The 26,162-nt window shown below is 40.3% G+C and overlaps 1 protein-coding gene across 1 annotated transcript; it reads left to right on the forward strand.

Annotated features, from left to right (window-relative positions):
* The first annotated feature begins 206 nt into the window (after nucleotides 1-206).
* hnrnpul1.L (heterogeneous nuclear ribonucleoprotein U-like 1 L homeolog) lies at nucleotides 207-24,896 on the forward strand. The gene is made up of 16 exons (XM_018230815.2): nucleotides 207-572; nucleotides 2,346-2,495; nucleotides 2,893-3,037; nucleotides 3,501-3,574; nucleotides 6,304-6,443; nucleotides 6,526-6,625; nucleotides 6,803-6,915; nucleotides 11,155-11,421; nucleotides 16,000-16,122; nucleotides 17,056-17,184; nucleotides 17,587-17,755; nucleotides 19,655-19,969; nucleotides 23,248-23,456; nucleotides 23,543-23,713; nucleotides 23,988-24,060; nucleotides 24,127-24,896. Exons 1-16 carry the CDS (start codon nucleotides 488-490, stop codon nucleotides 24,255-24,257), a joined length of 2,394 nt encoding a protein of 797 aa, XP_018086304.1. The 5' UTR covers nucleotides 207-487; the 3' UTR covers nucleotides 24,258-24,896.
* Nucleotides 24,897-26,162: the final 1,266 nt, after the last annotated feature.

Genomic DNA, 26,162 nt, shown 5'->3' on the forward strand with positions numbered 1-26,162 from the left:
TTTCAATGAGAACTAAGTGATTTAATAGATGGAATAATAGATTATAGTATGTAAAGAAAAGAGACTAGGAGAATAGAGGTTGAGTCAGGAGAGGAAGAATATTAGTACTGAGAGTGGGCCCCTGGTCTAAGGTTACTTGGTGAGCCCCTGGTCTAAGGCTTTTGGGTGGGCCCTGGTGTCCCAGTCCGACACTGGTTCCGTACATAGGTGTACCAAGATTGTACAGCTTCATTATCCTCGCTAGACGTAGCGTTGCCATTGGCAACATCTATCCTCAGCTATTGGACACTTTGCGTTATCGTCCAGCCGATTTCAACAAATGTGAGTGCTGCTACAAGCTCTTTCGCTCATTCTATCGATTAGTCTGCCTTGTGTGTTCTAGGCTAGCCAATCGGCGTTTGTCTGGGTTGCGCAGGTCTGGAGGCCGGTGTGACCATTTTGTTCACCCTCGGTGGAGACCGGCGTATTGGGGGAGGCAGCGTTGACAATGGGGGATCACCAAGCACAATACCACCGGGGAGGGTTTCCTCCAGGGCCGCCTAGAGACTATCGCAGGGAAGGAGAAGGCCGGTGTAAGGACGGGAAAGCTGGGGGCTGGTCGGGGCTGTGCAAGTAATGGGGCTATGTAAGATACTTTTAATTAAAAGCAAATAACGCGAAGGAAGAATTGTGTGGGTAACTAACTGACTGTACATTTTAGCTATGGCCAGGGAGCGGCTGGGGCCTATTTGTATCAGGGATAAGGGGATTTCTGTAGAAAAAAATTTGTGCCTTAACCTGCACTGTCCAGTTTACATGATGTATTGTGAGATTACAGGTGCGCCCACTTCTTCTGTGCTGCACAAGGAAATGCCCCTCCATTCACTTAAACTGCTTAATTGTTCCATGTTCCATAAAGAACCTTTAATATGAGTGTATCAATAAGCTAGCTATCAATGAATGCTGCCTCGTTTACTCTAGATCACTGACCTTTCCCAACCCTACCTATCCATGTCTTGCTTTGGTTTTTATATTCCTACGTCCCCCATGTATTTTGGTGTATGTTACACTCTTAAAACACTATGAGCGGTCAAATTACACTTAATCTAAGCAGCACATATTTTGTGATGGGCATTTGTTGTGTAACATCCAGATATATCTCATGTCCTGTAGTTTCTAAACAAGAAAATCATGACTAAACAGTCATCCTAAAATGCAGTTGTGAAATTATTCTGGAAAGGGAACCAGTGCAAAACAGTGTACTTACCCAACAGTACTGTTCTACACATGATTCTTGCTGTACATAGAATTAACAGCATTCCCCCCCCACTCAAATTCATTAACTAACAGCACAGGATGCCTTGCAACTGATCTTATTTTTGTTTTTAACATTTAAAAAAAAAATAAAAAAAGAATCTCTTCATGGAACAATGAAGCATGGGTAGCAGAGGACTTGAAATAAAGACAACACATAATAAAATGTTATAATCTTTTAAAGGGAATGTAACGGGGTTCTAGTATTTTTGCAGTGCCATCTCATCTGATATACTTGGGATCTCTCTTTTTTTTTTTTTTTAATCCCTTCTGACTGTTAATATGTTGAAAACCAACTGCCTAAAGAGCTCCTCTGTCCGTTACACTCATATTTTTGGACTGCTATGCCCTAAGGATATAGTTGGGGAAAAATACCATCCTAAGGATCTCCGGTTTTGGTGGTGGCACTTCAGGCATTAAAATCAAGTCAGTACTTCATAAACATATTGTGTGCCACCTTGCTATGGCAGCCCATCAACCAGACAACAGTTTGCATTTTAGGAGAGACTCAGAAAAATAAAAATCAAATACAGGACCAGCTGCCTATAGGTTGATATACACTACTGTATAGATGAACGTGCAACCCAAATTCTGTATTTACATAGTTGGTGTGCAGTGACTGCAGTCAAAAATATGTGGGTTTGTATGCCTACAAATATATTGATTAAAAAATTCAATACCTGTCCTTATTGTTTCTCTTTTGTGTGAGGGAAAAAATAGGCAAATAATAATTTAATAGGAACCAACTGAAAAGGTGAAATTATCTATAGAAGGAATGTCATTAAAGGTTATCCAGCATTTTTTAATGCAAATAGTTCAAAAATAATTCAAAAAGGATAAAAAAGAAACAATGAAAACCAAATGTAAAGTTGCTAGGAATAGGACATTCTATAACATACTAAAAGTTAACTCGAAGGTGACTACCCCTTTTAATAGGTTGTTCTGCATTTTCTGTACTACTCTGTTCACTACAGTAGCTTTTGTGGTGAAACACTGCAGAGCAGCCATTTACAAATGTAGATTGCTAAGTGAATGTAATTTTTCCCCCCCAGATTATGGCCAGCAACCTTCTGAAAACTATGGAATGTCCGGTGGTTTTCCTCCATTCAGGCAGGAAAGAATCAAGCAAGAGCGAGATCAGGGCTTTGAGCGCTATGACAGGAGACCTTCAGAGCCACCGCCACCTCTCTTACCAAATATGGGTACTATTGCTCTTGTTTACTAAAGAAATTTTACTGATTATTATTTCACAATTTACAAGCTGTAGTGGCTGCTCTGTCTTTTTAATCTGTTAGCAATTCCACCAGTGCGAAAAGATTGGTTATATCAGCAGGATTGTGCTGAAAACACAGTGATGTCAAAGTAGTAGTATCTCTAGGTGCTCTGGCATCTTTTGGGTAGAAAGTAGCTCAGGCCTCATCATTAAAACCTAAACAGTAATGACATGGTTCCTAACAATGGTAAAGAAATGTGCTGCTATGAATAGTCTTGTAGATCTATGCTTAACGAGTATCCTATGTGGAAAAGCTATGGTTATGAGAGCTGATGTTGTGTCTGAATATACTGCTTTAATGCTCGTTTACTCCTTTTGTCTTGTAGCTTTGAAAACAGAGTTTAAACAGGAGCAATCAGAACCAGGTTACAGGGGGCCCAATGCTGCCGACAACCAGCAACCATTTCAAAACCGCAAGAGAGGATTAGAGGATAGGGGTCGTGGATATTATGAGCACCGAGATGAAAGAAGGTATGTACTTTTTGTACATCAGGTGAGGTGACTATAACAAGCAAGTTTTACTATAAAAGAGTAGTATTAAGTTGGCTGCACAAGCAGGACCTTGGTGGGTCCTGAATGAAAATGTTGAAATATAAATATTGATGCTATTGCATCCATTTGACTGATCACCCCCCCTTTGGCATTAGTAAAGTAAGATTATTGGCCATTAATAGGATATCTAAAGGATTGATAATCTGATCTGTCAATTAATGTGGTTATTGGTTACATTTTTGCTGCCATCTTTGCTTGTCATTATTCAACGGTATCTAATATTGGTTAAAAATTCAACCATGCATGTGCCCCTTTACTTCAGCTACTTTTAGCACTGTTGCCAAAGACTGAGTAAGAAACATTCCCCTTTCTAATAATACTGTTAAATATGGATGTGCATAAACTGCTTTCATTGTAGTTCTTGTCTTTTTTTTACCTGCAGAGCTCGGTCACCACAAGGTGCTGGATTTGATGATGATGATATGTTTGATGAGAATGTTGTTGTTCTTGATAATTGTGAGTATAAGCATATGATTACTACTCATAGGATCATGTAAAGCATTTTATTGCCTCAGCTTGCACCAGATCACAACCCATGTAGTTGAATGGGAAGTATTGTGAATACATTGGCACCTACTAAAAGATTTTTTAGAAATGTGCTGGTGCTTTCAAGTGCATTCAACTTAATCAAAGTTTTGACCCTTCATTCTTTATTTTTTTTGTGGTGTTTTAATTATTTGGCTTTTTGGTCAGCAGCTCTTCAGTTTGGTATTTTCAGTAGCTACCTGGTTGCTAGGGTTTTATATATCCTAGCAACCAGACTGGTGAAAATGAGAGACTGGATGATGATTTGGAGAGGGTCTCTACAGGAAAATAAATAATACAAATGAACAAGAGCAATTTTTTGGCTTCCATTTGAAATCTGGAAAGAGGCAGAAGAGGAAGGGAAATAATTATTAAAAAAAATCCTGAAAAAATAAATCATGAAAACTATTTGGAAAGTTGCTAGGAATAAGGCATTCTATAACATACTAAAAGTCAACATAAAAGTGAACTTCCCCTCTAGCAGCTGATTAAATGGGATGTTTAAACTAACTTTGGGAATAGAGACTTCCATTTAAACTGTTTTTGGAATATTTTTTATTAAAGGGCCAGTATAACCCCTTGTTCAAAATAAGTTAAAGGAGTTGTTGACCTTCAAAACACTTTTTTAAATTCAGTTGTTTGTAGATTGTTTTCATTTTCTTTCCATTATTTATTTTTTATTGTTTTTCGAAAATCTACGTTTAAAGTTGAATGTTCCTGTCTCTCGTGTTTCAATCTGGCAGCTCAATAATTCAGGTACAGACTCTAAACTGTTACAATTTTGCAACATTTAGTTGATACATTTCTCAGCAGCATCTCTGGAGTACCTATTGTATCAATTCTAACAGCTGCCTTGAATGAAAACCAGAGATTCTGCTCAGCAGGGAAAAAAATAGGAAATGTATCAACTAAATGTATACACTTAGAACAGTTTACATCAGGGGTGCCCAATAAGTAGATCGCGATCTACCAGTAGACCTTTAGCTGGTGATCAGTAGATCTCAAGACACTGTCAACCAATAGTTTTTCTAAATCACCCTCTTTTTTCATTCAGATATTTATTATGTTAAGGTTAAGAAATAGATGTTTGTTAAATATAGCAATATACATTTTCCCATTAATCAGTATTTACGTAATATTTGCATGGAACAGAATGCTAACAATGCTTTTATGGCTGTAGATCATAATGGGACAACATCACTAAAAGTAGATCTCTCATTAGTAAAGTATGGGCACACCTGGTTTACATGGTCGGCGACCCCCCTCTCAGAGCTCCTTCTGAAGGTGAAAAATTACACTTTACACTTCAATATTAGAAAGCCAGTCACACACAGAAAATAGAAACTCATTGGATCTATCTGAAAACAACTAGTTGTTTGAAGGTTACCCACCCTTTAAGTGAGTAGGGCTTGTCCAGTATATCTTTTTGATATATTGTTTTGATCACAAAAATCATTTTTTTGTTATTTCTTCAGCTAAATAGGGCAATCAGTTTCCCCTTTTTAGTTCAAGAAATAACAAAAACCATAGATTGTCCATAATTTATAATAGGCAAAGAATATGCTCAGAGCAAACCTTATTCATTAAGCTCATGTTGAACAAGGGGTAAGCTGCCCCTTTAAAAATAAACTGTACTTCTCAAGTTATACTCCTGTTAAAGGACACCACACAGCTAATAATCCATTTGAATGGACACCAGAGGGGTCACTGACCTATAACCTCACAGCAGCATTATAAATATAGCATACATAGAAAAGGCAGTGGAGGCTTTGGCTGTGAATGGCTTGATTAATCTACTCAACATTTTCCTATTGGCTGAACTGAATTGCTCCAGAGGGATAGAACAAGTGCTGCTTGCAATGTGAATGAATAGCTTGAAGCATTGCCCAACTGAATTTTAGCTAGTAATATTTACAATAGAGCAGTGATCCCCAACCAGTAGCTCGTGAGCAACATGTTTCTCTCCAACCCCTTGGATGTTGCTCCCAGCGGCCTCAAAGCAGGAGCTTATTGTTGAATTTGAGGCTTGGAGGCAAGTTTTGGCTGCATAAAAAACAGATGTACTGCCAAACAGAGCCTCAATGTAGGTTGACAATCCACATAGGGGCTTCCAAATGGCCAATCACAGCACTTATTTGACACCCCAAGAACATTTTTCATGCTAGTGTTGCTCTCCAACTCCTTTTACTTCTGAATGTAGCTCACAGCTTCAAAAGGTTGGGGATCCTTGAGCTAGAGTGATGAGGTTGCATGCAGTGAACATCACAGAAGGGAAAACAACTGATCAGTTATGCAAACACACACAGCAAGTAAACTCAGCTCTGCCTCTGGGTTCGGTTTCACTATTGACTTGCAGAGGAATGAGTGATCATGTTTGCCACGTAAACAAATACTTTTGGACTGTATTTTGGGAGACATTTTCAGTACTGAAATGAATGAATTTGTGGTTATAATGTACAAACTTAACATCCCCTTTAAAGCTGCAGTTCATAAAGCAACTTTTAGCATATCTATTAATACATTCTTTGATATTTGAGCCACCACTTTTTATACATGTGACACTGTCATTCTGATTATTAAGACCAATTAGTGCCTGATTCCCAGGTTTGTTTTAAAATGCAAAGCAACCATACCAAAAATGTTTTTAATTTCTTCCCTAGACAATAGTGATCTTCATTTCAAGCTTGATAAAGATCGAACTGTGGGCTACCCATTAACCATTGAAGGCTTTGCTTACTTGTGGTCAGGGGCCAGAGCTACTCATGGAGTCAACAGAGGTAGAGATGGCTTTGAGATGAAGGTAAATAATCTCCTTGTAGTTCAGAAATCACAAATGTTATGGAATTGATATATTTGGATTATGTGTTGTATTTTTTCCTTAGGTCACTGAAGAAATTTCAGTGGGCCATTTGCCCTCCAATGAGCCAGATCCACATGTGGTTCGTGTGGGGTGGTCTCTAGATTCATGCAGCACCCAATTAGGTGTGTTCTGAACAATGTTCACTGACAAATTAAAATCAATTTTATATTTAGAATTTTTCTATCTGAATATCTAGAATAACTTTTTCCATACATTCAATTTCACCTGGTATTAAATTAATATTTATGCATCTGCTAGTGCCTAATTAATCTGACTATTTTCATACTGTTGCCACACAGGGGAGGAACCTTTTTCTTATGGGTACGGAGGGACAGGAAAGAAATCTACTAACGGTAGATTTGAAAATTACGGGGAGACCTTCGCTGAACATGATGTTATTGGCTGTTACATTGTAAGTTTTATTTTTTTTAATTTTTTTTAATGACTTTACAGTTATGATGATTGTTATGATTATAATATGGTATGTGTATGGTGTAAAATATGGCCTCATACTGAAAACATTTTGCAATGGTACCACTGCATTTTCCAGTGCTATTGAAACCAGTACTTCAATGCCGTATTTCCAGCAGTCCTTTCACAGTCCTACACATTATGGTGCAGATCTCTCTAGATGACAGACACTTTTGAAGTTCAATATTAAAACATGCACTATTTTCCATGTCGGCGGGCAGCATGTTGCTTCTTGGAAGGCATTCTTCATAGATTTCAAAAGAATGCTGCAATTGTTTATAGATTCCCCTACTCTGTCTATTGAACCTGTCAATCATTGTCATTAATGGGATAGTTCACCTTCAAATTAATCTTTAATATGGTGTTGGCATGATCTTAGGTTTTATATATTTATTATATGGAACTATTCTATTGAATCTTGGTCTTTTCGGGTTGGAATTTAAACTTTCAGTTAGCATGTTTGAAGGTCAAATTATCCAGAGGGTTTAATAGAGCAATTAGGTTACTGCTTTGTCTAGGGTTGTAAGAGTACACACGGCAGCATCACTCAGATTTCTTGTGATTGAGTCTGTTGCCCCCCCACGCCGGGGGGGGGGGGCAACAGACTCTTACAACTCCAAAAGAGAGAGAAGTTTTGGATTCACACACTGCAGACACTATACCCTAAGGGGCTCAATAGAGAATATGATCTGACTATGAAGATTTTCATTCATCCAGGTCATGGTATATCTAGTATAGGTCAATCATTGATTACTCAGCAAGTCCAGTTGTTTTTAGATTGACCTATACTAGATAGAGAATATGATCTGCATGCTTTTGTTTAGAATATTGAAAATAACTTGTGGAGTGTTTGAGAATGATAAGGCAACCCACACTAAGGTACCGTATATACTCGTGTATAAGCCGACCCGTGTATAAGCCGAGGTACCTAATTTTACCTGCAAAAACTGGGAAAACTTATTGACTCGCGTATAAGCCTAGGGTGAGAAATGCAGCAGCTACTGGTAAAATGTCACCTAGCGCAGAAGCGCAAGCAGCATCGGGCAAACCTAGTCCCTGTGCATGTAAGAGCACATAAGCGCTGGCTTCCCAGGCTTTTATATAGTCATGAACCTCTGGGATATAACATATCCTTATATTTTATAACAGGGGGTACATTATAGGCACACTAAATAATAAATGCTGAACTTAAAAAGGGAAGTTCCTACATTTCAATGGGGAGAGACAGTATCCACACAGGGCCCTTTTTAACTCTTTCCTCTAACCATTTGCTTCCATATCTTTCCCTTCCTCTCTCTGCACCAGTCACAGTGCCTTTAAACTGTAAGACAAAAGTTAGTTTTGCATCCGTTTTCTTTCCCCTGTTTCTTGCCTCCGTTTCTATCAAAGCCAATTTTCTGTCCACCTCTCCTCTCACAGCCCGACTTCTGAAAGTCCGTTCTCTCCACCTCTCCCACCCTACTGTCACAGCCGTCTTTCTCTCTCCCCCTCCTCTCTGAATCATTTCACTCAGCTCGATTTCTGAAAGCCGCTTCTCTCCACCTTCCCCTTTTTCTCACAGTTGCTGACAGGCTGACAGGCTGCTTTCTCCCTCTCTGCACTGCTGGATCTTGTTTCCTTTGCGGCAAGCAAAGATTAACAGCCGGCATAACATCGCATGTTCGTCAAGCTCTGCACGTCACTTCCGCCTACTACACTGCCACAGGGTCCTAGCGCCGGGTCCCTTAGTCTTGAAACCCCTGTGCGCACCCAGTGACTCGCGTATAAGCCGAGGTAGACTTTTTCAGCACATTTTAACTGCTGAAAAACTCGGCTTATACACGAGTATATACGGTAGTTGTATGGATGTAAAGCTATTATACTAATGTGAGCTATGTATACACTAATCAAGGAGAGAAAGAACCTTTGCGTTCTGGATTGCTAAATGTATATGGCACTTTATTGTATATGCATAAGAGTCTGGACTTTTTTTGAAAGATATATTGTTTGTCTGTGAAAGTGGACTAAGTCACAGACTGAAAACAAGAAGGGTTTGTGCTCCACTCCACTTTGTACGGATATATATATATATATATATATCAACACGAGCAGGAACGCACAACCATAAATGCTGTAAGGGCCGGGTGCCAGTCTTTAAACACATGCAGAATCCCTCCAAATGACGGCACTCCAGAAGTAATCACACTTGGGTCAGTAGGTATCGATCATAAAGGTTTATTTAAGTGGACCAACGTTTCGATACCAAACAGGTATCTTCGTCAGGCAACTGACGACATACTGAAGCCAGATGCGCACGGAGGCGCACGCCCACCTCTTTGCTGCAATATGATTGGACCGACTCCCCAGGCGAGTGTCCTGATTCGATGGCGCATGAAAGGGAAATGATTTGGCTTTCAAAGGGCACGGTGTTACCGTTTCGGATACGGCTCTGTACTTTTATTTCTCCCTGTCTTGTGTTCTCTATGTCCCCTATACCCTGCACTTCTATTTTATATGCTACACAGATGTTTTTGACAACAACTCTGGTTGCCTAGCAACCAGGTGCGCTGGTTTTGGCGCCGTTTGTCCACACATGGCTTTAAATGGTGGAGGTGGAGGGGCCCTCTGGTTGTTTGTTTGTATACTCCTGACGAAGATCCCTGTGGGGGATCGAAACGTTGAGATTAATAAAAAACTTTTTATTTTTGACTAAAAACCCTGTGAGTGCCACCTTTCTGCATACATATACATACCTAAACTCGGCAGGCACCCAGGTATGTACCGAAGTAAACGGTGTGCACCTTTTGGTCTGTGAATATATATATATATATATATATATATATATATATATATATATATATATATATATATATATATATATATATATATAACAAAATTATAGAGAAATACCCGCACTCCTTCACATGCGTTTTTTGCCGGGTGCCTGGTAAAATATAGTTATATAAAAAAATGGCAGAAAGGACCAGCACTCCGTGTTCCAAAAAAGTCAAATGGTTTATTCAAAACTCACAGTGTCTCCAACGTTTCGACCCTCTTTGGGGTCTTTATCAACTTTAACTATTTTATTGTATATGAATATTGATTAACTGTCTATAAATAGTTTATTATTGGGTTTGTTTGGAGGATCCACAGTGGTAGACAACATTATGGTCTGCTTATTATGACAATGTTAATACGTCATTGTGAACGCCAGTTTGTAGTTCTAAAATAAAACAAATTTTTTATTTGGGGGAATGGAGTGGGGGACAAAAACACTTGCCCCAGCCTGTTGTCCTGTTGGACCATCCAGATGAACTTATCTTCGTCTAGGAGGCTGATTATGTGGCTGAATGCTATTGAAATGATTCACAAACAGTATAATAATATATATATAATAGTATAGGTTATAGGTGGAGTATATTTGCTCAGTGCTGTCATCAGGAAAGTTAGCAGGGCCCTCCCTCGCAGATAGCCCTAATTATTAACTTCTTATTCATCTGGGCCCTGCCATCAACTGGAATGGGGCGTTAATTAAAAACAATTGGGCAATGCATTCACAACAACACCCCTGATGCACTCCAATCATGCTCATTATGCCAAAACTCCACCCATGATCCACCAAACCCCATCCACTCCCACTCAAGACCCACCCTTTCCAGAAATCCCTCTGCAACAGCCCCCCTGATTGCTGTACCTCCCCCCAGTAGTGACTTTGTATTTTTTTTTAAAATATGTAGTTTATATAAGAACAGCTAAGGGCTAAGACACATGTAATGGTTCTGGATATTTTGGCATCTAGGTGATAACAACTCTGTGGGGACACAACAAAACACTTAAATGCTCCCCATTAATTATCACAGCACTTATGTCAGTCCATTGTTGCTTGGAAATGCAGACTACCCAAGTGTACAGTTGCCCTAAAACAGTGCTGTTCAGCTTTTTACATGTAGTGGGCTGATTATTTATCATACCCTGTGTTTAATGGCAGGATTATATTGAAATTGCATTATACAAAGATGTGTATGGGGTCCATAAAAATCTCTTGGAGGGCCTATGGCCATGCTATAAATGAAAAATGAATATTTCTCCTTGTCCTACTAAACTAGTAACACCTGGTTGTTGACTGGTGCATATCAGTGACAGAAGTTCTGACATAGCAATTTCTGTTTTAAAACCTATTGAATAATTCTTTAAAATGTAGGACTTTGAATCTCACGGAGAGGTTGAGATATCGTTCTCAAAGAACGGACATCCACTTGGTGTAGCATTCCGGGTACACAAGGAGACTCTTGGCTGCCAGGCTTTATTCCCCCACATCTTGGTCAAAAACTGTGCTGTTGAGTTCAACTTTGGCCAGCGTCCTGAACCGTTTTGCTCTCTAATGCCAGGGTTCACTTTCATACAGTATGTCAAACCTTATGAAAGGGTGCGGGGCACTGAACCACCTAAAAACAAGGCAGAGTGTGAGGTAAGCCAGCAGTTTTTTTTTTTTTATATCTTAATGTTAGTCTGCTAAAAAACATTGTATAGTAAACCTTGATAAAACTATTTTAATAATTTGTGTAAAGTAATTTACACAAATATTAGTATTATTATTTAAATTCTGTATTAGGCATACATAATTTGAGGTCTGTGAAGCATTTTTTATAATCTAATAATTATGTTAATTTTAAATTTGTGAGGGGTAGGATAGGGGGAGTGATGGTAGTGCATTCTATTTATATCTGAGATGTTGGAGGGCAGGCTAAAACAGGGAAAATGTTAGATGTATGACCAAGCCCCTCTATTCAAGACACACTTTATGTATTTATTTTTACTAAACATCGGAGATACCTCCATTACTGAACCCCATAGATAAATAAAAAGTTACTTTAATATATATTGGGAAAGCTTTGCAAATGTGTTCAGCAAATGTTATGGCCTACTGTAGTAGGTGTGGTGTTTTCCCCTACAGTGTTACCATTGCAGTTCTTTTTGTCTCTGGGGGACACAGGAGACCAATGGGGTAAGCTTCATCCTCCAGAGGCAGGACACTTGATTACAAATAAAAAAGGGGTGTGCCTGGACTACCTAAGCTTTACCCCTAGCACTTCCTGTTCTGGTTCAGTTTTTCAAGTGTCCTGTTCACAGGAGGGTGGACCAACATAGGTCCACTGAAGGAACCTTCAGTCAGCGATTAGCAGTGACAAACGGGGCGATACCAGGGGCACGATTACTGTCCCCAACTGGGTTAACCCCCGACATGGGAATACTACCCCCGGGCAGAAAATAACATCTTTGAGGCAAACCACCCAGCTCCAAACCTGTCTCTTCAGGGAGGCACAAAATACCCAAGTGGACAAACCGGTCCTCTCTGCCTTTCTTGCTCCCCTGGGGGGAGAACTCCACCAGCTCCTATAGACAACCTCACTGCCCAGGGGAATCAGCCAATGGTTCCACCACTAGCAGGAACCTTTCAGAATTACACACATAATGCGCCACCAGACCCTGCAGCACCGTTATGGTTGGTCCAGCTGTCCCAGTCGCTGTCCTCCCTGCAGAGCATCCCTTCCCTTGCAAATTTTCATTGCTGGTTCTATTGCCGACTCCATTGGGAAGGCCATTTCGAAACTTGGCGAACCCACGCATGACAAGTGCAAGCATTCAGCTCCAAAACATTCAGACGCCTCTCCTCCCACGGTCACCTCTGATGTATCCATAGGGTCGGAGTCAGAGGGGGATGTGGAGGGCAGTATCAGGGCAGTAACATAGATCTTAAAGCTTGATACACCGCCAGAGCAACCCTCACAATCCCAAGACTTTTTTTCAAAAGGCAGCAGAAGTCTACTCCCTGCTTCCTGTCACATGAACAATTACTCTCTGTAATCCAGGAAGAATGGGATTGGCCAGAAAGTTCCAGGATACACGCAAGTTCTCCCAAGTCCTACCCATTCCCCAAGGAATTGATAGAGAAATGGTGCAATCCACCGTTGGTGGATGCATCAGTCTCTAGGTAATCCAAGATCACTTCGTTACCGGTGACAGATGAGGCGGCCTTCAAAGATCCCACAGTCAAGCGCCTAGAGGGCTTTCTAAAGGCAATATTTTCAGCATGTGGTTCGGCGCTGCAACCATCCCTGGCTTCAGCGTGGGTCAGCAGAGGTATAGAAGCCTGGTTGGAATCCCTGATTTTAGGTCTCCAGGACAGTACTCCGATATGGCCAGTACATCACCAATACCTCAGGTCTGCATTCGCCAACCACCACTACCAGTTTGGTCTTCACCCAAAGTCTTCACAAAACTAATGGCGGTCATGGCGGCAGGATTAAGACTCCAAGGAGTCTCCGTGATGCCATACCTCGCATATCTTCTCCTCAAGGCCAATTCAATACACCAAGCACAAGTGGATCTGCAGCAGGCGATAGCCCTGATACAGCAGTTTGGCTGGACAATAAACTGGTCCAAATCCCAACTGTGACCATCTCATCACATGATCTTTTTAGGACTGGAGTTTGACACACTAGAACAGAAAGTGTTCCTCCCATGGAACAAGCAGATCAGCTTACAGTGGCAGTTACAAAGCCTGGCGCTGACTCACAAAACAACGATTCGCATGCAATAAGTTGTCCATAGATACACATTCGTCCCCTACAATCGGACATCCTTCAGGGGTGGAAGAGAGAATAGCTACTACAAACCTTCCCTCTATCTCGGGAGACAAAATCTTCCCTACAGTGGTGGCTCACTCCGCAGACAATATCCAAGGGGCAGTCTTGGGCCACCCCAGACTGGACAGTGATGGAGACGACCGCCAGCCTCTCAGGCTGGGGTGCAACTTGACAGGGCAGAACAGTTCAGGGCGCCTAGTCCCAGGAAGAAGTGCAGTTATCCATCAATGTGTTGGAACTACGGGCGATTCTGCTGTCCTTACACCACCACAGCAATGTTACGACACCAGGTGGTGTGAGTTCAGTGCGACAACGCCATGGCCGTGGCATACGTTGACTGCCAGGGAGGAACAAGAAGCAGGGGCGCTCTCAGGGAGGCCCAAGGGATCATCGAATAGGCAGAGCTGAACGCAGTATACCTGTCAGCCATCCACATCCTGGGAGTGAGCAACATTCAAGCGGGCTTTCTCAGCTACCATCAGATAGATCCAGGGGAAAAGGAACTCCACCATGAGGTCTATCAAATGCTGGTTCGTCACTGAGGTTAACCACAGGTCGATCTCATGGCATCCAGACACAACCACAAGGTTCCCAGATTCTTTGCCCGCTACCGAGATCCTCTGTCAGATGCATAGACACCATGACACAGGTCTGAAGCTTCGACCTAGCCTATCTGTTCCCTCCACTTCCCATGCTTCCCAGAGTGCTCAAGAAGGTGTGACAGTCAATCCTTCTAGTCATAGTAGTAGCACCCTTTTGGCCAAGAAGAATCTGGTTCCACGATCTTTGTGAGTTGTCCGTGGCCGAGCCATTGCTGCTTCCACGCAGGCCAAACCTCCTGCATCAGGAGCCCATCAATCATCACAATCTGAGCCTTTTCACTTTGATGGCTTAGCTGTCGAGTCCATCCGGAGGAGAAAGGGATTCTCGGATGTGATATCCACCTTACTACAAGCCAGAAAGCCGGTGTCTGCAAGAACCTACCACTGGATATGGGAAACATACTGGTCACGGTGCCACGACAAAGGAGTTTCCTTCGAACATCTGTCCATTCCATCTATTCTTTCCTTCCTTCAGAAAGGGTTGGACATGGGCTTACAGCTCAGTCCCCTCAGGGTGCAGGTCTCTGCATTGTCCCTCCTTTTCCAGCACAGACAAGCTCTTGACAATTCTATGAGATCATTCCCTCAAGGGGTCGCCCACATAGCTCCTCCACGATGACCATTCCTACCCACATAGGACCTGAATGTCGTTTTGGAAGCTCTTTTACAACCACCGTTCAAACCTCTCTCATCAGTGGATCTTTCCTGGGTTACCTGGAAGGTAATCTTTCTTGTGGCCATCTCCTTGGCATGCAGAGTGTCAGAGTTGGGAGCACTTTCATGTGTCCCAGCACTGTTGGTGTTTCACAAGCACAAAGTGGTTCTACTGACCAACCCTTCCTTCCTCCAGAAGTTAGTATCCTCTTTTCATCTTAATCAATAAATAGTGGTACCGACCTTGTGTCCGGAACCCGAGAAGGAGAGACACCTCCATGGCCTGGATGTAGTGCGAGTATTGCAAGCCTATCTTAATAGCACCAGGGCGATTCAACAAATCCAACTCTCTCTTCATCGTCACGGGGCCGAGAACAGGTCAGGCAGCCTCCAAGGCTACCATAGCCAGATGGATTTGGGAAGCCATACGCAGAGCCTATGTGGCTACGGGTAAGTCACCACCTCGTCGGATCAGGCACACTCCACAAGGGCAGTGTGGGCCTCTTGGGCCTGGCGCAACTCCGCCTCAGCTGAGCAGATCTGCAGAAGGGCAACCTGGTCCACGGTAACACATTCACAAAATTCTACCATTTTGATGCCTTCGCTTCAGCGGCAGCCTCCTTTGGCTGCAAGGTGTTGCAAGCTGTGGTGCAGCCATGAAGGCTGTGCCCTAATATGCAATCTCTGCCCTCCCTGTTACTGTTGGGGCTGCTTTAAGTCCCCATTGGTCTCCTGTGTCCCCCGGAGATGTAAGAGAAAATAGGATTTATACATTTACCGTTAATCCCTTTCTCTGTAGTCGACCAGGGGACACAGGACTTCCCATCCGGATTGCACAGTTACAGTTGTTACATAGTTGCTATAGTTCCTGTTATCTAATGATCTTCCATGTGTCCAGAGCTTTTTGGTACCTACTAATTTAGAACAGGAAGTGCTAGGGGTAAAGCCTAGGTAGTCCAGGCACACCCCTTTTTAATTTGTAATCAAGTGTCCTGCCTCCTAGAGGATGGAGCTTTACCCCATTGGTCTCCTGTGTCCCCCGATCGACTACAGAGAAAGGGATTTAAGTGGTAAGTGTATAAATCCTATTTTTGTACCATTCTGTAATTTGACTTGCATTTGTAAATTTTGCCTTCCATTTAGATCTTGATGATGGTTGGGTTGCCTGGTGCTGGAAAGACAACTTGGGCTGTAAAGCATGCCGCTGAAAATCCAGAAAAGAAATATAATATCTTGGGAACCAATGCAATCATGGAAAAAATGAGGGTAGGTATGAAATTTATTTTAAGTTGCCTTTCCTATGAGTTCAAAGATGCATGTTAGCAAAACACTTTCTCTGTACAAAATATATGTAAAGATTTTTGTTGAAATAAACACACAACATAGTATTTAGTATGATAGTATGATATGCTGGCCCCTGTGACTTTTGTTCTGTTTGCTTTATGTGGTTCACATAGGACTATGTGTAACTTTGAATGGGCTTGCAAGATCATTGTGAACTGTCGGCAGCTTCCTTGAGTGTTAGTGAATTCTGTAACTTGTTCCACTGGGGGCTATATATTTGTTGTCAGCAACTTCATTTGGCCCAAAAAATCCTGCTATTCTTATGAGCCCTTGTGCAGACTGGAATCCATAGAAAAATGATTTCATGTATTGGAGGACCACCAGTTAGCCTTCCATTATATATTTTTTTAGTTGTTACAAGTTGACTTTGTATAATATTGGCAATTACAGTTCTTTTGTAATTTAAAGATGGGGGGAACATTACCATGATGAATAATTACAAGAAAACTACTTAATCTTATATAAAAATTACACTTTTGCATATTTATAAATATGCTCATAAATGGTCGATAAGTTGTGAGAGAACAAGACTTGTATGCTTCTTAGTTTTCCTAAGAATTCCAAATCTTTAAAGAGCCAGTACAACCAAAATTGAAAAGTATGAATTATTGCCTGCTATTTTTTATATCCTGCAGTAACACATTCCTTAATATGTTATTTACAACCATGCAGTTGCTACATGTTTATGGCCTCAGTCAAGGAAATTACTTCCTGCACAAATGAATTTGTGCATCCTGCCTCCTTAATCATATTTGTATGGATACATAAAAGAGTAAAAAATAGAATTATCCCTACAGTTCTCGTATTATCAGGTAGAATTCTTACTACCATTCTCATATCTATATCTCCAATCAGGTAATGGGACTGCGAAGACAACGTAATTATGCAGGGCGCTGGGATATTCTTATACAACAAGCAACACAGTGTCTGAACCGTCTAATCCAGATTGCTGCCCGTAGGAAACGAAACTACATCCTGGATCAGGTAAAATAGATGAATAACCTAATCTAAATTCAGTCTTTGCTACAGTGCATGACCTGTAGAATAGTGATGTGTGGGCTGACCACAATCCTGCAGCTTTAGGCCAGCAAATGCACATCCATGGTGGCTGCAAACCAAACAGTGCCATTGGCCCACCCCACACATGAAATGATTATGCCCTGCTTCTGCCTCCTGCGGTCAGTATTTTTATACTCATGTCAGTTTTGCCCTTACCCTTCAGTGATATCTATGGTGGGCAGAATGGGAGCATATAGTAGTAGTGACGGCTTGGTAGGGGGTCAGCTGCTGGTCAACTTTTTGATGACCTGCACATCACTACTGTAGAAATATGTCTTTTTCATGTTTTTGTTTCATGGTTTTTTTGTTTTGTTTTTTTGCACCCAGACAAATGTTTATGGAACGGCTCAGAAAAGGAAGATGCGTCCATTTGAAGGCTTTCGGCGTAAAGCCATCTTAATTTGTCCAACAGATGCAGACTTGCAGGATCGTATAGTAAAACGTACAGATGAGGAGGGAAAGGATGTCCCAGACTCTGCTGTATTGGAAATGAAAGGTAATTCCCATTTGCACTATATTAACCTCCTAAATTGTTTTACAACATCCTTATTATGGTTGCCAAAAAAACTATATACATGTTTCTACTGCCACTTTAAAGATGCTATAATGAAAATGCAAATAGTTGTGAATAACTACTGCTGTTTTAAGTGGATCTCATCCTTCATTAACTAATGTGGAAGTTGTATTGCCTAGCAGTTATATTGTATGTTACAAAGAAACAGAACTGAAGTCATCAATGAGAACAAAAATACATCTTGGAGTATTGAATCTCTGAATATTTGAGCTTCACGTAGCAATAATAATGAATATAATAGCTGACACAACTTGTGTATCTTCTTTATCCCAAAGACTAACGCTAAACGTGGCTGATTCTTGGTCTGCATTTATCCATAGGCCGAAAATCAGCCCCTACACTGGCATGAGTCTTTTCCTGGGCCTGCATCTAGATCCATTGCATTGGCTCGAGTGCAGGCAAATTGAGCGGATTTTGGCATCGAAATGTACTCTGTGTGCCTACATCTGGGCCAATGCAATGGATCCGGATACAGGCACAGGGAAAGGCAGATGCCAGCATTGGGGCTGATTCTCGGCCTGCGTTTACTTGTAGGCCAAGAAGCAGCAACGTCTGGCATTAGGTAAAACACAGCTGTGCTCCTAGTAGGGGTAAAACCCTCAAATATGTTTATCATTTAGAATTTATAACAAAAGCATTTGACTTGCAGCAAAGATGCACTCTTTATTTTGTGATCTCACAACAGTTGACTTACACAGCTTGGCCATCTGACAGGTCTGGACTGAGAATTAGAATAGGCCCTGGCATTTCAGGTACACAGAGGCCCAAACAGCCCCCACCAGCCCACTAAATACTGACTTTCTATGGCGCCTTATATCAGCCCCTCTGGCATTTGCCAGAATCCACAGATTGCCAGTCCGGACCTGGCTGCCCCCATTGCTACACATCACATCTGTTTGCTAGGGTTCAAATTACCATAGCAACCATGCATTGATTTGAATAAGAGACTGGAATATGAGTAGGAGAGGCCTGAAAAAAAGTTGAGTAATAAAAAAATAGCAATAACAATGTATTTGTAGCCTTACAGAGCATTTCTTTTTTGGATGAGGTCAGTGACCCCCATTTGAAAGCTGGAAAGTGTCAGAAAAAGAAGGCAAATAATTCAAAAACTAAAAAAAAAAAAAAAAAATGAAGACCAATTAAAAAGTTGCTTAGAATTGGCCATTCTATAACATAGTAAAAGTTAATTTAAAGCCACCCCTTTAAAACACTTTAATTTTTTGATGTTACTGTTCCTTTAAAGTGGACCTGTCACCCAGACACAAAAATCTGTATAATAAAAGTTCTTTTCAAATTAAACATGAAATCCAATTTCTATTTTTTATTTAAGCATTCATAGCTGTTGTAAGCTCATTTAAAAATCTCAGCTGTCAATCAAATATTGTCTGCCCCTCCTCTATGCCCGTGGCATAGAGGAGGGGCAGACAATTACTTTCACTTTCAATTCAGTACTTCTTAGATGTCACTGCTCCCCACACATTCCCCCGTTCTCTTTACCATATAACTGTGTGGCCAGGGCATGGGGATGGACATTGGGTCCCCCATTGTGGTGCAAAAACAAAATTCTGAGATGATGCAAGGCTTGTCTTAATAACAGTGTCCACAAAATGGCTGCTGCCTGCTTGCTGTAATTTTGAAATCCCAGACTGAAGGAAACAATATTCAAATAATTTATATAGTGTAATTAAAGTTCATTATCCTTGACTAATCTGATAAAATAGGATTTTGAATAATTTTTTTGGGTGACGGGTCCCCTTTAATCCTTTACATTGTTGGGGTTGGCCTGAAATGCTTATCTTTTTCCTTCTATTTTGCACACAGCAAATTTTTCTTTGCCAGAAACTGAAGACTTCCTGGATGAAGTTGTTTATATTGAGCTCCAGAAAGAAGAAGCAAAGCAACTGGTGCGGCAGTATAATGAGGAGGGGAAAAGAGCTGGGCCACCACCAGAAAAACGATTCAGAGGCCGTGGTGGTGGACCCTCTGGTGGGGGAGCAGGAAGAGGAGATGGAATTGGAAGAGATGGAGGAGGGAGAGGAGATGGTGGAGCAAGAGGAGACTTTCAGAGGTTTGATAGTCGTGGTCCCCCTGCAGGTCACAGAGGAGGTCTTCAAGGAAGAGGAGGAGGAACTGGAGGTGAGTAATACATTTAGAATGAGAGGGTTTTTGGAGTCTAAATAGTCTTCCATTTTTAGGTATGTAATATGTACAGTAGAGGAATTAAACTATCATTAGTGATGTGTGAAGAAGTCAACCTGCATCTGACCCTAACCCGCCAACTCCCAATCTGATCCAGCGATTCGTCTGTATTTATAGACCCATGCCTTACCTGCCTATCTTGATGTGGTGTGTAGGTGTAGAAGGTGGTGTGAAGTGCAGTAGGAGCGAGTATGTAAGTGCTAGGGATGCACTAAATCCACTATTTTCAGATTCGGCCTAACCCTGAATCCTTTGTGAAAGATTCTGCTGAATTCCAAATTCAAATCATAATTTACATATACAAATAAAGAGAAGGAAGGGCGAAAGAGAACTGCAGTTAAAAAATATTTAACTTCCTTGTGTGTGTGACAAAGTCATGATTTAAGGATTCAGTTCAATTTGGCCAGGCATATAGATTTGTCTGAATCCTGTTGAAAAAGGCCAAATCCTGGCCAAATTCCAAACTGGTATAAATTCCTATTAAATACCTACTGCTGGAGGAGGACAGAGTAAAGGGCAGAGTAAAGGCTGCAAGGGATACGTGGATGTCATTCAAAACCTGCAGGTTTTAGGACAGCCCACACCTAATAGTGAAAATAGTGGCCATTGGCTTAATGATAATGGTACTCCTTAGTAATATTTACAATTTACAATAGAGCAGTGATCCCCAACCAGTAGCTTGTGAGCAACATGTTGCTCTCCAACCCCTTGGATGTTGCTCACAGTGGCCTCAAAGCAGGTGATTATTTTTGAATTCCAAGCTTGGGGGAAAGTTCTGGTTGCATAGAAACCAGTTGTACTGCCAAACAGAGCTTCGATGTAGGTTTACATTCCACATAGGAGCTACCACATGGCCAATCACAGCACTTATTTGGCACCCCAAGAACATTTTTCATGCTAGCATTGCGCCCCAACTCCTTTTACTTCTGAAGGTTGCTCACGGGTTCAAAAGGTTGGGGATCCCTGCAATAGAGGGTACATTTTCCTTATTCCTTTGTATTATAGTGTGTGTATATTTTGCTTAAAGGAAGACTATTCCCCTGAACTATGTAGGTCTTTATAAAAATATATTACGTAAAACAGCTCATATGTAAAACCCTGCTTCATGTAAATAAACCATCTTCATAGAAATAAACTTTTTAATGTACCATTGGGAAGTCCTAAATCGAAATTGCCATTTTATGTACTAAATGCTGCCCCCTGGGACCATACGATTCATGGTGCACACAAACAAACCAAAGGCACACATACGTTAGGTCACATGAGCCAATTACTGGACAAAGTTCTGTCTTTTACTCCCATACTTCTTCCAGTTAGAGCTGCAGGTCAGGTTATCTCTGAGGCAGTACAGAGAATATCATGAAATGGTGGCTCAAGGTAAAAGATGTAAAAAGGCAATATTTACTGATATCGATATTCCAGTTTGGTAAGATTCTTTAATAGGTCACTTAAAGGAACAGTAATACCAAAAAAATAAAAGTGTTTTAAAGTAATGAAGTCAAACGTTGCAGTGCACTTGTCAAGGATCGCGCAATTCAACATGAGTTTAAAACCATCCATCCTTATTATTACATCTGATTAAAACGACGTCCAATGAGTGTAATAACAGCAATGTGGGGTTAGGAAAAGAACAGGGCATAAAACGTGTAACTATGGGGCCAAAGAGAGGTGACTTGCAATCCAAGTTATTACGAGCAGGGGTTAAATGGATATATAAATTACAGACTAGGCAACCCCAAGGGTTAAATACTGTGTTTGACATAAACTGCTGTTTTAATGCATAGTAAATCAAAGAGGGATCATCAAAATTAAATGAACTCATTTAGTTATTTAACAAATTTTTATACATATATGATTAAGCAGTCAGGAGTACTTGTATTACAAAGTAGTAAACTTCTCATGATATGAAACATAATTGCTTTATAACAGGAAATGAAGTAACACCTGTAACTTGTGAACTATATGATACATTTGATCAATTTGACTATGAAGTCTTTTTATCTGGATATTTTTAACCAGTTGTATTGTGTTAATTGGTATATTAATTGATATGACAAGTTTTGTGGGAGGGTTTCTCTTTGGTTATAAGTTTTATGGTGAAACAATGGATACCGAGGTCTCTGAGGAAGTACGGAGTTACGAAACTTTTCAGACCTCGGACGCTGTTTTAATCAGATGTAATAATCAAGATGGATGGTTTTATACTCATGTTAAATTGAGTGATCCTTGACCTCCGGAGTGCACTGCAAGTTTGACATTTTTGGTGAAATTACCTCCCTTAGCGACAGACTCGGGCAGCAGCAACCGGGTCACTCCATGAATCCGGTAAGCAAATCAAAGCATTTTTTCTGTCGATAAATGAACAATGGGACAGCATTTGCGGGTGGATTAATCTGAAATTGCAAGTGCAGAGTTTGGGGTCAAGAGCACCTGAACCACGTGGACTGAATGGTGAGCTGAATGGTGAGCTTATTATAATTGGATTTGTGGGAGTGGAATGGACGCGGAGGAGATACTCGCTATGGGTGCTGGATATATGTGTATATTAAAGTAATAATGGTAAAACTGATGTGTTTGCTTCAGAAACACTACTATAGTTCAAATAAACAAGCTGCTGTGTAGCAATGGTGGAAATTGAAAAAAAGGCTATATGGCACAGGTTAAATAGTGGATAACAGATAACATTATGTTCTACAGAGCTTATCTGCTGTTTAATTTGTGTTTCCTCCTTTGAATAGCTGCCCCCAATGCTACACAGCAGCTTATTTTATATAAACAATAGTAGTGTTTCTGAAGCAAACACAACCGTTTTCCCAGTGCAGGGCAACATTGCATTATATTTCTATTACTTAATTTTTTGATGTTACTGTTCCTTCAATATGATATCTGTTGGATAATTATTAATTTTGGGGTTTTTTTTAGTTTTTAGTATTGCCTTTTTTGACATTTCATAAGAAGATGTAGAGCCGTCTCCTCAATTGAAGCCAGAGTTTTGCTTTTGCAGTTCAAACACAGTATATGTGACTTTATCACTTGCAGTTACATGCACCACTACTTTTAACCCTTTGCTGCAAAGACCGTTGCGGTGTGAAGGGTGTTCATGGGGTTCAGAGATCCATTTGCAAAAAAACACAAGCCATGGTGGGTGCTTGATAATTTTTTTGATCTTATATATGGTTTATTTATTTAATTATTATTTCCTGTTTCTACTATAGGTTTTAACAGAGATAAACATAACCAGCAACCCCAGAGCCGCTGGTCTGGGAACGCTTATGATAATGGCTCTGAAAGTCACAGGGGCTATGGTACTAACAGCCAACAGCAGCATTATAATCCAGGTAGTAGCCAGGGTGGTGGATATGGAAACAGTGGGCAATCATCAAATTCCTTGCATAGTGCACCTAGTAACTACAGCCATGGGCAGGTAAGTATGGCCAATTATTTTCAAGTAACCTTTATTTGGTAAACTTGTTCTCCGTCTTATTTTATTTTTGCCACTTATTGCTACAGAACTACGGGCAAGGTGGCTACAGCCAAGGCGGTGGCAGTGGCTATGGTCCCAATTACAACAACCAGAGCAACAATGAAGAGTATAGCCAACTACCATCTCATCAAAGCTCTTCTCCTGCCCAGCCATCCAACAGCCAGAGCAACTACAGCCAGCAGTATCAACAGCAGCCGGTATGGTTTGATAGTATATCAGCCATTTCTTATGGAATCTGCCTAGATCTCTAGATTGCTATTGGTTTGTACAAAATATATATTTGCATGTTTGTTTAATGTTGCTGCAGGAATACATTTTACACTTTCTAAAGAACATGTCTTTGAATAGTGCCCTGCAATTTTAAACTTTTTCTGCAAATAAATGTATGAATTTAAATGAGTGTGTAAAGTTATGATTATTTTGGGTGGCACATTGTGAAATGTATGGTTTTCTTTCCACATATTTCTGCAGTATGGAGGACAACAATGGGGACAGTACCAATATCAAAGCCAGGCTTCTCCGCAGAATCCTAGTTCAAATCAAGGTCCTTCCCAAGGTCAAGGGCAGTACAACCAAGGTCCTTCCCAAGGTCAAGGACAGTACAACCAAGGTCCTTCCCAAGGTCAAGGACAATACAACCAAGGTCCTTCCCAAGGTCAAGGGCAGTGGAGCCAGTGGAATTATGGCAGTGGTGGGTATGAACAACCTGGGAGGTATGGATCACAAGGAGGAAGCCACTGAAAATTGAGAATCATCAGTCATTAAAAGAGAAGTGACATTTCATCTGTCTGACACTGGACAAGTAATAAGGATTAAAGCTGGTTTGACCCAATATGGTATTATTAGCAACAGTTGGTATACTTGACCTGTTTTTTTTCCCCTCCCCGAAAAAAAAACTTCAGCAATCAACCTGCATGCAAACATCTGAAAGTTTAATTTATTTTTTTATTTTTTTTTAAATGTAACGTGCCCAAAGACACCATATGTTTTTGCATCTAAGTGGGTGAAATGAATGCTTTAGTTCTGAAGAGCCTTTTGAAACTAATCATACATTTTAATATGAATTCTGCTTTTTTTCTGTCCTAAGAACAGTTAATTCATCATGGAAAAGTATTACTATACATTGTAACAATAGTTGTCCCAGAGAAAGAGATTTATACCCTTTACTTTCCTTAAAAGGCAACCAGGACACTATGTTAGTACATTTGTATGTAAGGTGCAACCTGTATTTCTTTTTGTGTTACTGACAGAGGAGGATAAAAAGCATCATGTTTTATTGTGGGGTCGGCTGTTAGTGCTGCCATTTAAAATTCCTTTGTGTATCTCCAGGTTAAAAATAGGCAGTGTTTCCCACTTTACTTTAGCAGCTAATCCGTTCTAATCATTTGTAACTGTTTGTTTTTTATTCTATTTTTTTTAATTGAGAATGTGAACATTGAATTTTGAGATGTTTACATTTTTTGTGTTCATTATGAATTTATTTAAAAGAACTGCTGAAAAAGATATGTAGTGTATCATGCTAACATTTTACAAATGTAAGGCTTCATGCACCTATAGGTAGGCTGTTCCTCAGTTCGATAAACCATAGCATCCAATCATAAATTTGCTTTCATTATTGTTCAGTAATGTAATATAAGACCAAAGCTAACTTTTCATCAATTCAATTGGGTACTTTGCTGGGTTTTACATTTTGTAAAGGGAATAGTTCACTGATAAATTTACTTTTAGAATAACGAGACAATATGACACATTAAGGTCAACTTGCATATATTTTCTGATTTTGAGGAGCACGGGCCTGTAAGATTTTAAGCAAGGACAAGGCAAGCAGGAGACCACTATTTTAAAACTCCTAACACCAAGGGGCAGATTTATTAAGGGTCAAATTGAATATTTACATTTTTTTTTTATAGTCAAAACTGTCAAATTTGAATAGGGAATTTATCCAAACTTGATTCACACTACTTTAAGAATTAGAATTTGACTATTCGCCTCCTAAAACCTGCCGAATTACTATATAATCAATGGAAGACGTCCAGGGCTCAATTTGTTGATGTTTGTAGCCTTCCGGACATTTGAGTTTTTTTGGAGAAAAATCTCGAATCAAATCTTGTATAATTCAATTAAGAGTTTTCGGATCAGTAAAATTCGCAGAGTTTTAAAAATTCTATTTTTTTTAATAAATTTCCCCCAATCGAATTTCGAATTCAATCGAATTTAAGGAAGTTTAAAAAACTCACATGAATTCGAAATTCGACCCTTGATAAATGGGCCTCCCAATGAGCAGTCTCAGGAAGCGCTTATCTAACAAAAAATGTGATGCTGACCCAGGAACATAATCTTCCTGGCCTGACCTATTAGGAAGTTTGCTGTATCCTTATTTAGGGAATGCAGACAGACAGCAACATGACTTCCTTTGTGTACGATCTGCACAAAATCCATAGTTTTGAAGAAAGTGAAATTGTAATCTCTTGGTAATCAGGTCATGGGTATTACAATTCATTTTAGTTTGACATTTTTTTCCAGTGTTTAGACATAGTACTTCATTCCAATTGTAAAAATCTTAGGACATGAATGTGTTTTATTTACTATTTATCCTTACCCCACGTAAGGGCCAGAGTTAGGACATTTCACTTTAACAATATAAAT

Source organism: Xenopus laevis, chromosome 8L (genome assembly GCF_017654675.1).
Source record: "Xenopus laevis strain J_2021 chromosome 8L, Xenopus_laevis_v10.1, whole genome shotgun sequence".
Classification (NCBI taxonomy): domain Eukaryota; kingdom Metazoa; phylum Chordata; class Amphibia; order Anura; family Pipidae; genus Xenopus; species Xenopus laevis.

What these genes read in the sequence shown, in the direction of transcription:
- hnrnpul1.L (XM_018230815.2), top strand. Translation starts at nt 488, where the DNA reads ATGGGGGATCACCAAGCACAATACCACCGGGGAGGGTTTCCTCCAGGG. An exon ending in TGCTGTATTGGAAATGAAAG is followed by an intron (nt 17,756 to 19,654) that starts GTAATTCCCATT and finishes TTTTGCACACAG; the next exon opens with CAAATTTTTCTTTGCCAGAA. An exon ending in GAATCCTAGTTCAAATCAAG is followed by an intron (nt 24,061 to 24,126) that starts GTCCTTCCCAAG and finishes AGTACAACCAAG; the next exon opens with GTCCTTCCCAAGGTCAAGGA.